Here is an 11,890-nt window from a genome sequence, read left to right as displayed (position 1 = left end):
TGGCTGCAGTGAATACAATGCACAGGATTGGAGGAGGTACAGGTGCAATGCTGCTTCACCTGGAAAGGCTGTTTAGGCACTTGGATAGTGAGCAGGGAAGAGGTGCAGGGGCAGCTTTTATACTTGTTGTGGTTACATGGGAAGGTGCCGTGGGAAGGGGGTTATAGTCTTAGTGGTCATTGAATGGACTAGAATGTACCAAAGGGACATCTGTGAAATGCAGTCAGGGGGAATGAGGGGAAGATGTGTTTGGTGGTGATGTTCTGCTGGAGTTGTCTAAAATGGCAGGGAATGATCTTTTGACTGGGGAGGCTGGTGGGATGAAAAGTGATGATGTGGGGAACCGATCATGGAGTTGTGAGTGATATGAAGAGGCAAGGGCAGAAGCACAGGTGATAGTTGAGGGTCCTGCCAACCATAGTGGGTGGGGAGAAGCAAGCCATGTCAGCAGCACAGTTTTAGAAGGTGGCATCATCCAAACAGCTGCAACGTAGGCAAAGGAACTGGGAGAATGGGATGTAATTTGTACAATCTCTTTTTCTCATGTAACCCCTGGAATCCAGGAATAATTCTTGAAAATCTACTCCCTCCAAGGCCAATGTATCCTTCCTAAGGTGAGGTGTTCACAGTACTCCAAGTAGGATCTAACCAGGATTTTGTATAATTACAGCATAACTTCTTCATCATCATACCCGACCTATAAAGGCCAGGCTTCCATTGGCTTTTCTGATTATTTTCTGCAACTATTTGTGACATTTTAAAGGACATATGCACCTGTATCCTCAAGTCTATTTGGACATCCACTGTATTTAACTTCACGCCAACTATGAAGTTCCCTAATCTATTGTTTCTCGGTTCAAAAATGGATAACCACAGACTTGCATACAGTGAAGTGCATCTGCCACAATTTTGCCCAATAATTTAATTCTATCAACATCCCTTTGTAATTTTATGCTATAGTGCTACCTAGCTTTTCATTGTCAGCAAATTTGGATGTATGACTCTCTATGCTATTGTCCAAGTCATTAATAAATAATGTGAATAACTGAAGTGCATCATTACTCACATCCTGCCAACTTAAATATATAACCATTATCCCAACTTTCTGTCACCTGCCACTCAACTTATTTCCCAGCTATTGTCATTGATTTGCTTATAATTCCATGGGCTTCTTCCTTAGTTAGTAGTCTCCTGTTTGGGGCCTTGTCATATTCCTTCTGGAAGTCCTTTTTGACAACAGTCATAGACATTTCCAATACTTTAGCAAACTCTATAATATATTCAATGAGATTTGTCAGGCATGACCTACTTGTTATGAATCTATGTTGGTTGTCCCTGATTAACTGAAATTTTTGAAAGGTATTCAGTTCCCCTTCATTGATTATAGACTCCAACAATTTGCCTATCACCAATGTTAGGAGAACCGCTCTGTAATTCTCTGGTTTTCCTCTTGCATCCTTCCTAAAAAGTGGAGTGATGTGCAATTTTCCGGTCTGGTGGGATGACTGCTCTATCGAAGGAACTCTGAAAGATTATGTTTGAGATCGCATCGATGTGCTCTACTACTTCCTTTAACTCCCTCAAATGGAAACTATCAGCTCTGGGGATTTATTACTCTTTAATTCTATTAATTTCTTCATTGCTGATGTTTTACTTATGGTAGTTTTATTCAGTCCCTCTTCCTCATCCATTATTAATTTCCTCAGGACTTCTGACAAGCTTCTGACTACAGTAAATACTGAGGCAAAGTAATTATTCAACATGGCTTCCCCGATAGTATTCCCACTTTTAGTCTTTCGTGGGCCAATATTGCTCCTGACCACCCTTCATGTATCTATAAAATTTCTTCTTATTGATCTTAATTGAGCATAATCCCTTTTAGTAATTCTTTTAAGCTAATGTGTGGTCCTTTGCTGGTCTTTGTATTATTGTCATTCAGCAGAATCTGTGCATGAAGGAAGATAAGAGAGATAGGAGGGTGTAAATAGAGAGGAATGACAAGAAAAGAAACAGAATAATACAACAAAAAAGCAAACTGTAGAAACTAAGCTCAGTCAGCAGCCGAGAGCAGGACCAAGAGCAAGATGTATCCATTAATTAAAATAGTTTTCCCACATAACCGCAGAGTAAGAGAACATAGCAGTTTTGAAAAGTACTGAGGTTCTGAAGCGAATGCAGTTTGCTCACATGGTCTCACCTGACATCAAGAGATCAAGCTGGAGATCACAGACAGTTCAAACCACATAAGAAGCGCACAAAGAGAGTTCTGAGAAAACCAGAGGTTGCAAGAACGTGAATTATGACATGCTGGAGACACGGGATATGATACCACAACTTGTTTTTGCAAAAGGTGCTTTTATTTTTTAACCAATGTTCCATGGAACCATTGTGATGTGGAAATGTATAAATATGTTGACATTTAATGGGCAGGCTGTGTTGGAGCTCGACTCTGCAGCCCCTCCCAAGCTGCGTTGATACAAGCTTGAATAAAGAAAATTCTACTGTGACCTACTCAGAGATTAGGCTCTTTCGTGAAGGTTTCTGACAGGAATAGACTCCCTCCAATATTTGCATTTTGTAAGTCATTTATTTCAGTTCTATGTTGCCCCTCATCTCTTTAGTTGGCTATGATTTTTTTCTTCTGTGAAGTGGAGTTTTTGTCTCTCTTGGGGAGAATCTGGTTTTGTATTGGGTTAAATGTTTCTTTAAGCGTCCTCTCCTGTTCTTCGGTTGTTTTGCATATTAGCATATTTTCTCAGTTTACTGTGGATAGTCTCTTTCTTATCTTAATAAACTTTGCCTCACCTAACCTAAAACTCAAGATTTGGAGATGCCGGTGTTGGACTGGGGTGTACAAAGTTAAAAATCACACAACACCAGGTTATAGTCCAACAGGTTTATTTGGAAACACTAGCTTTCGGAGCGCTGCTCCTTCATCAGGTGATTGTTCAATGTTACATCAAATTCGACCATCTTATGATTACTATGTGATAAATGTTCACTCACAATTAGGTTACTAATTAAATCTGGCTCATTTCTTATTACTAAATCCAATAATGCTTGTTCCCTTGTTGCATCCAGAATAATTGTGGATGTTTCAAGAAGATTTCCTGAAGCAGTGTCTTTAGTGTATATGATATTGCAAGTGTTCAATTTTTTCACAAGGTATGGATTACCCAAAGTGATCCCTCCCCAGGAAATCAGGCAAGGTTAGCTGCAGCAGTTCGGTGTTGGTGTGTGTTATTCCTGTTTACAATCGTGCCCTGAGCATTGCATGTTGTGTTATATTTTTAACAGAATGGCGACTCCAATCGAAGAGATTGTAAAATCAGTTGACTCTAATATACTTGTTGGAATCGAGATCACAAACAGCAGCAAGCACTTTGATTTAACTGCAGCAGCGTGAGTACAGGGAACTCGGTAATCCTGCACTGAAGAAAGTGAGGGCTGCAGATGCTGGAGATCAGAGCTGAAAAATGTGTTGCTGGAAAAGCGCAGCAGGTCAGGCAGCATCCAAGGAGCAGGAGAATCGTCGTTTTGGGAAGAAGGGCTTATGCCCGAAATGTCGATTCTCCTGCTCCTTGGATGCTGCCTGACCTGCTGCGCTTTTCCAGCAACACATTTTTCGATCCTGCAGTGAAGCAGAGTTTGAGTCTGCTTCCTGATCTAAATCAGAGCGTGATGCTGGAAAAGCACAGCGGGTCAGGCAGCATCCGAGGAGCCGGAGAATCGATGTTTCGGGTATACTCACTTCATCGGGAATGAGGCTGAAAGTGTCCTGATCTAAGTGTGTTATTCACTGAGTTAGGCATGTCCAGCTCCCTGCCTCACACCTCCCTGTCTGAAATGTAGTGGTCTAATCAAGGACACTTGGTGATATCCTTCGCAATTTTTACCCCATGTTTGCCTTTGAATGTTTAACCCACTTCCTGATGCCCCTCAGCAATGTAAGAGATTTGATGGTTAATAGTGTATCCAGATCACCCAGCTCCTGTAAATTGTTGTTAATGAGTACCAGCTCCCGCAGATTGGGCAACGCATGTTTGAAGAGGTATGTAATTGTAAGGTATAAATTAAATTCAGTTGTCTATGTGAGCACATCTGCAATTAAAGGAAATAAACACTCAAATTAGACCAAAGGTCTTGATGGGTAAATCAAAAACCAAGCCTCTTTATGGTGACAGCACTGTGTAACCTGGAGAATTTGTCATGAAAGAGTTGATCTGGATTCTATCTGCTCAGCAGTGACTTTATTGTTCTTCAATCTACTTGTGTAGTTGCATCCACCTCTAAATTTCCATATCCACTGTTTTGACCCATGTATCTGCCCCCCTCACACTGGTAAGTGGAGGGATGGGTTTGTGAGCTGTGTCTCAGAGGCTGTAGTGGGGTCATTAACTGAGCAGCAGGAAGGGAACACTGACAATATCTAAGAAGTTTTTGGATGAGTACTTAAAACACCATAGCATACAAGGCTTCCAACCAGCTGCTGGAAAATGGGATTCGAATCCTTCATTACTGACATAAAAATAATGGCCAAAACAGCCTCTTTCTGAGCTGCTATAACTTTATGGCTTTATACAATGTGTCATATAGAAGTCATCTCGACTTACCAAAGTGCATGCCAGATAATAAAGTCATATTTACAACCACAGTAATGTAAAGAATTATACCCTCTAATTTACAATCAATTTTATTAATGTTAGTTGCGATTAGATTTGGCCAGGTGATTAGTGGGCTCTTTCGTCCATTATTTCTATGTCAGTAATGAAGGATTCGAATCTCATTTTCCAGCAGTTGGTCGGAAGCCTTGTATGCTATGGTGTTTTAAGTACTCATCCAAAAACTTCTTAAATGTTGTCAGCATTCCCTCCCTGCTGCTCAGTTAATGACCCCACTACATCCTCTGAGACACAGCTCACAAACCCATCCCTCCACTTACCAGTGTGAGGGGGACAGATACATGGATCAAAACAGTGGGTATGGAAATGTAGAGATGGATGTAACTACACAAGTAGATTGAAGAACAATAAAGTAATTGCTAAGCAGATAGAACCCAGACCACCTCTGTCATGACAAATCTCCAGTTTAAACACTGCTATCACCATAAAGAGATTTGGTTTTTGATCTACTCACTAAGCTGTTTTGGTCTAATTTAAGTGTTTATTTCCTTTAAATGCAGAAGTGCTCATACAGACAACTGAATTTAATTTATACCTTCCAATGAAGGGTTCCTACCTCTTCCACCTTGTTAAGCAGTGAGTTCCAGATACCCATCACTATCTGAGTGAATGGTTTTTGCCCAAATCCCCTTTAAACCTCCTGCTCCTTACCTTAAAACTATGTCCCCTGGTTATTGACTCCTCCCTGCTAAGGGGAACGGTTTCTCCCTCTGCAGCCTATATGTGCCACTTGTTACGTTATAAAAATTTATGTTGTTTTTGTTTTATTTTAGAAAAGCTGTAAACTGAAATTTTTAATCATCTTTTTAAAATTGAGATGTGATATTCATACATATGCAACATCCCATTTTACAGGACATATGCTGACTGTGGTGTTGTACAAAGTCCCCCACCTCCGACTATAGCGAAAGAGAGGAAAGGAATGTGTGTGTTCATCAAGACCCCTTTCTCGCTCTATGGCACTGCTGGGATCCTCAGCTACTCCTTTGGTGACCAGCAGTTCTCTCTTCTGTTTTCCAACCCCTTTGACTGCATCAAGTATGACAGCGAGTTTGCTCTGTACATTCCTGACACAAAAACAAAGACTGATCAAAATTTGTACAAAACAATGTATACCCAACTGCATGAATCTAGTTCCTTCACCAAAACTGCTATTGGAAAAGGGAATGTAGCACTGCAACTGGTCAAAGATGGAATGGAAGTTTCAGGCACAATGTCAAATGTGTCTCACAAAGCCATAATTAAATTGGAAATTCGAGACCATTCCTCTTCTCCACGCAAGACTAATTATTAAAATTCTCTTTGCCAGGAAAGTATCTCAAAATTCCATCACTCACTTCAATTGAACTTCATATTGCTGTTCTAGCAGTGTTTTATAATTTAATATGGTCATGATTGCTCTGTGGTATAAATTCATCAGTGGCCCACATCCCTTAATACCTTTGCTGATCAATAATTTGTCTATCTCATATTTGTGATGATACTGTATCTTTAAAGAAAGGTACCTTATGTTGGGTTTGTTTTAAGATAGGATTTATGGCAGAGATACTGAGCTTTCTACTAGAATCCAATAAAGTAAACAACTTGTGAGGTCTTGTGAGTTTTTTTTAAGTTAGAATAATTGAATCAATGGGGTCAAGCTCCCACAGAAGCTGGATTTTTTTTTAGTTTTACCTTTCAGTTGCAGTTGTTGCTCGGATCTTGAAGCTGGGCTTGAAGCTGCAGTACATCTCTCCCTGCTATTCTCTGTCTCTGAGTTTTTGTTGATGCTTTTCCTCCTGGACTGGAGAATTGTCTATGAGTCAATCTATTTTACTGAATTTACCTTTGTGTTCATGGGATACTACTATTAGGAACAGCTACTGTTTAGTTGTCAAATAACCTATTATTCTGTTAAGTTTTCCAGGAGCGTTGTTATTCCAATCTCATCTTTCTTTTGTTGCATCTCAACTATAGTGTATTGGGTTTAGTTCAGTCAGCTGGAGTGTTGGTTTGTAGAGCAGTGTGGGTTCAATTCCCATCGCTGATTAGAGGTTACCATGAAAGGCTTTCCTTCTCAATCTCCTCCCTCACCTGCGGTTTGGTGGCCCTCAGGTTATATCAGGTTTAATTGGAAGCACACTAGCTTTCAGAGCGACGCTCCTTCCTCTGGTGGTAGTGGAGGCACCAGTTGCTTATCTCCTTAATAACTGTACGGTGACACAGTTTAACTATACTGAATGAATAAAGTGCGTCTTACTTCAAGACTGGTGGTTTGACTAATTGAATTGCAACCAAATGCAATGCTTGCCTTTAAAATAAGACAAAGTTTGGTCTATATTATCTTCTTCATGTATTTTGAGGGGGTTTGGTCTGGTCCATAACAGATTTAAGATTAACATTTCATCCTTGTCCACTGCTGTTTGTGGAAGAAAGTTCCAAACATCTCCTGCCCTTCGTGCGTAGCAGTTTGCTGACACGTCTTTTGAACTGTCTGGCCCTCATTTTCTAATGTGTCCCCAAGTTCTAGAAACCCCATCCAGTAGAAATATTTACCTTTATTTACCCTGTATTTTCCTATTAATATCTTGAAGATTTTGCCCAGATTACCCTTTAATCTCTTAAATGCTAGAGTTCGCAGGCCTAATTTATGCAATTTCTCTTCGTAAATTAACACCTGGTGTCCAGGTATCAATCTTGAAAACCTACATTGTACTCCGCCCCAAGGCCAATGTATCTTGTCTAATGGGTGATGTTCAGATCAGCTTGCATTACTCCAGATGAGATCTAACCAGGGTTTTGTATAGCTACAACTTCTGCATCCTTATATATGACTCCCCCAGATATAAGGGCCAGTGTTCCATTAGCTTTATCGACTATTTTTAAGTCCTGTTTGTGACATTTTAAAGATGTATGCATCTGAACCCTCAAGTATCTTTGCACATCCACTGCATTTAACTTCATAGCAAGGACCCTGATCTATCCTTTTTTGATCCAAAATGAATAACTCCACACTTGCATACATTGAACTCCTTCTGCCATAATTTTATCCATTCTCTTAGTCTATCAGCGTCGCTTTGTAATTTTATCCTGTCACCTAAACTGTTGATAATGCCCCTTAATTTTGTATCATCAGAAAATTTGGATATATGACTTTCTATGCCATTATCCAAGACATTACCCAATCATGTGAATAACTGAGGCCCACCATAGATCACCATAGAGTCATAGAGATGTACAGCATGGAAACAGACTCTTCGATCCAACCCGTCCATGCCGACCAGATATCCCAACCCAATCTAGTCCCACCAGCCAGCACCTGGCCCATTTCTCTCCAAACCCTTCCTATTCATATACCCATCCAAATGACTCTTAAATATTGCAATTGTACCAGCCTCCACCCCGTCCTCTGGAAGCATATTCCATACTCTCTACTTTCTGTCACTTGACACTCAACCTTTTTACATTTATGATTTGGAGATGCTGGTGTTGGACTGGGATGTACAAAGTTAAAAATCACGCAACACCAGGTTATAGTCCAAGAGGTTTAACTGGAAGCACACTAGCTTTTGGAGCGACGCTCCTTCATCAGGTGGTATTGGAGGGCTCAGTCCTAACACACAGAATCTATAAATTCTGTGTGTTAGGATTGAGCCCTCCACTACCACCTGATGAAGGAGTGTCGCTCTGAAAGCTAGTGTGCTTCCAATTAAACATGTTGGACTATAACCCGGTGTTGTGTGTTTTTTAACTATTTACAGTTAGTTCTGCTACAGCACAATGGTTGTATTCTTGTGCAACCCTGCATTATACAAAAATCATGCTTTAGAAACAGTGCTTAAAGTGTTGGTGCTGTAATCACATTACAGCCAACACACGTTTTAAAAGTTTGTACTTTAGAAGCAGAGTCCCCAATTTGTCAATAATTTTACAGCAAATTCACTTTGATGAAATGCATATTATAACAGAACAGTCTTATTCATTTGTGGGATGTGGGTGTCACTAGCTGGCCAGTATTTACAGTACATGAGAAGGTCATGTTGAGCTACCTCTTTGAACCGCTGCAGTCTGTGTGCTGCAGGTTGACCAATAATACCATTTGGGAGAGAATTCCAGGATTTTGCCCCAGCGACAGTGAAAGAATGGTGAGATATATCCAAGTCAGGAGGGTGAGTGGCCTGCACATCCCTGTACACTAGGAACAATTTAGCATGGCCAAGCTACCTAACCTGCACATCTTTGGACTGTGGGAGGAAACTGTGCAGCACCCGGAGGAAACCCACACAGACACGGGGAAAACGTGTAAACTCCACATAGACAGTTGCCTGAGTTGGGAATTGAACCCGGGTTTCTGGCGCTGTGAGGCAGCAGTGCTAAGCACTGAACCACCGTGCTGCCCAATGTGTGCCATTTCCCTGTAGTCATTGACAATATCCCCAGTTTTAGTCTTTAGTAGGCCAATGTTCCTCTGGACCACCTCCTCTCCCTTTATGCACCTCCAATTGAATATGACGTCCCCGGCAAGTTTCCTTTCATAACCCATTTGCACAGCTCATATAAGCTGCTTTGTGAACTTCCATTGAGCAGGGTCTGTGCTGACTTTTTGCAATTTTGTAAGCCCTTTCTTCTATTTTATTCTGTCTCTTATCTCACGGCTGTTTTTCTGTAAAGTGGAGCTTTTACCCTGTCAGGAGTAAAACCCACTTTTGTATTGTGTTCAATGTTTTTTTAAACATCCTTTACTATTCATCAGTTGTTTTACTCGCTTGACAATCTCTACCACATCTTGCTAAAATTAATCTTACCTAAATCTAAAAGTCTGGAAGCTGATTCATACATTTCACTTTCACATGCTGCATTGAATTTAGTTCAATTTTTTCACAAGGTACTGATTATCCAAGAAATACAATCAGATCAAGGTTAAAATTTGATGCTGCAAATATTCAAAAAAATGATGATTAATTGGGAAATGTTAAGGTCACATTTTCCACTTGAGACCCAAAATCTCCAAGGACATTGGAAAGATGAATTCAACTTTGAGACCATGATTAGAGCTATTATCATGTATGGCGTCATGATTGGAGATAAAGGAATTCATGTTACTCCTTGCCATTAGCGATGGTCCTAATGAGTCCAGAGGATTCTGTCATTTTGAACAATTTATGGACATGGTTTAGTGGACCACTTAAAGTGATCAAGGAAAAGGTGATAAACCAAAGCTCAAAGACCAACCTCTCTTTTAAGTATCAGAGAGAAAAATAAAGCATGACTTGGCTGAAAAGCACTGGGTGATAAACAAACAATAAAAACTAGAGCAGGCAAAAAATGCCAAAATCTGAAAATTTCTTGCTAGCGAGAAGTTGTAACTATTATTACCTGTCTCTGGGAATCTTAAAGCAAGGTTCATGGGTCCTTGTCAAATCTAAACAAAGCTGCATGGTGCTAATTATGTAATTCCAACTCTAGACAGGAAGAATAATCAGCGAATGTGTCATGTTAATATAATAAAGACATATTATCTCAGGGATAATAGTCAGGTGACAATTATATCTGTGGTACCAAAGGAAATAGGGAGTGAAATAAAAATATCAGACCAATTAGAGAATGAATCAGAAATTGAAAATTAAAAAGTTGACCCTCCAGTAGATTTGGTATTATGGAGGGACATAAACAGTTAGATAGATAATACTTTATTTTCCAGAAAATGATCAATGTGATTTATAAAGACTATTACTGAACCATTGGGTGAATAGACGTGTAAAAGTGTTGTTGCCTGTTGATGATTTTAATGCAAGGGTGAATTACCTACAAAAAGAATATACAGAGAAATTTGATCAATTGGAGGAAGAGGTTAAATTTATGATGGACAATGACATTATTGATCCGTGTCACAGTAACTGGATCTCACCCACTGTGCTAGTGCCTAAACCAGCATTCGGCACATTCTGTATTTATTGTCACAAGATTACAAAAGTGGACTAAGACTGTGTTCCATGATTCCTAGAATCCCTTCTGTGTAGAAGCAGTTCATTTGGTTCATCAGATCCACACAGACCCTCTGAAGAGCATCCCACTCAGATCCATCTCTCTACCCCATAACCATAACCCTACATTTCCCATGGTTAATCCACCTAACAGTACTTCACTGGACACTACGGGCAATTTAGCAAGGCCAATCCACTCAACCTGCACATCTTTGGATTGTGGGAGCAACTCGGAGCATCCCGAAGAAATCCATGCAGACACAATTCGTCACCTAAGGCCGGACTCGAACCCAGGTCCCTGGAGCTATGAGGCAGCATTGCTAATCTGGGTATGTATAATTCTTCACCAAAATCAATCTGTTCAAAGAATATTGACACATTCCATTGACATATATTTAAAAAAAACACGGGTACTGGAAATCAGGAGCAAAATCAGAAATTGCTGGAAAATCTCAGCAGGTCTGGCAGCATCTATGGATAGAAAGCAAAATTAGTATTTTTGATCTGGTGACCCTTCTTCAGCGCTGATTCTCGGCAGATATCAAATTATCACAGCTCAATGATTAGATTAGATTAGATTACTTACAGTGTGGAAACAGGCCCTTCGGCCCTACAAGTCCACACCGACCTGGCGAAGCACAACCCACCAATTCCCCTACATTTACCCCTTACCTAACACCACAGGCAATTTAGCATGGCCAATCCACCTGACCCACACATCTTTGGACTGTGGGAGGAAACCGGAGCACCCGGAGGAAACCCACGCAAGACACGGGGAGAATGTGCAAACTCCACACAGTCAGTCGCCTGAGTCGGGAATTGAACCTGGGTTTCTGGCGCTGTGAGGCAGCAGTGCTAACCACCGTGCCGCCCTGAGTAATAAAGAATATTTTGCATTGAATTATTAGCTTCAGGCAGGTCGAGGATAAGCAAATTTTTTTTTAAATTGAATTCAGAAAGACTTTGAATTGAATTTGAAAGAGACCCAATGACAAATGCAAGTATGATTACTCCTGGAAAACCGGAGTGTTCAGACCAGTGAGGGAAATAAGTCGCCTCAGTGAAAGAGCATGTGAAATTTCTATAGCCGCAAGTTTCTACAGATCTCTGTAGATTATTAATATGTAATTCTGCAATAATTAATGTTGTATGGTTCAGAGTAACACAGGAACGCGGTGAGAAGTAGTCAGCTTTGGGAAATGTTGCAATCTGCAATTACCTCCCAAATATCCTGAAGGAGGAACC

The 11,890-nt window shown here is 40.4% G+C and overlaps 1 protein-coding gene across 1 annotated transcript; it reads left to right on the top strand.

Annotated features, from left to right (window-relative positions):
• Positions 1-2,466: 2,466 nt before the first annotated feature.
• LOC132828309 (DELTA-thalatoxin-Avl1a-like) lies at positions 2,467-6,104 on the top strand. The gene is made up of 3 exons (XM_060845297.1): positions 2,467-2,577; positions 3,298-3,402; positions 5,538-6,104. The coding sequence occupies exons 2-3, from the start codon at positions 3,299-3,301 to the stop codon at positions 5,974-5,976; spliced, it is 543 nt and encodes a 180-aa protein (XP_060701280.1). The 5' UTR covers positions 2,467-2,577; position 3,298; the 3' UTR covers positions 5,977-6,104.
• Positions 6,105-11,890: the final 5,786 nt, after the last annotated feature.

Source organism: Hemiscyllium ocellatum, chromosome 26 (genome assembly GCF_020745735.1).
Source record: "Hemiscyllium ocellatum isolate sHemOce1 chromosome 26, sHemOce1.pat.X.cur, whole genome shotgun sequence".
NCBI lineage: Eukaryota > Metazoa > Chordata > Chondrichthyes > Orectolobiformes > Hemiscylliidae > Hemiscyllium > Hemiscyllium ocellatum.
The sequence above is the reverse complement of the archived record's forward strand: the minus strand, read 5'-3'. Positions and strand labels throughout refer to the sequence as shown.

What these genes read in the sequence shown, in the direction of transcription:
- LOC132828309 (XM_060845297.1), top strand. Translation starts at nt 3,299, where the DNA reads ATGGCGACTCCAATCGAAGAGATTGTAAAATCAGTTGACTCTAATATA. An exon ending in TTTGATTTAACTGCAGCAGC is followed by an intron (nt 3,403 to 5,537) that starts GTGAGTACAGGG and finishes CCCATTTTACAG; the next exon opens with GACATATGCTGACTGTGGTG.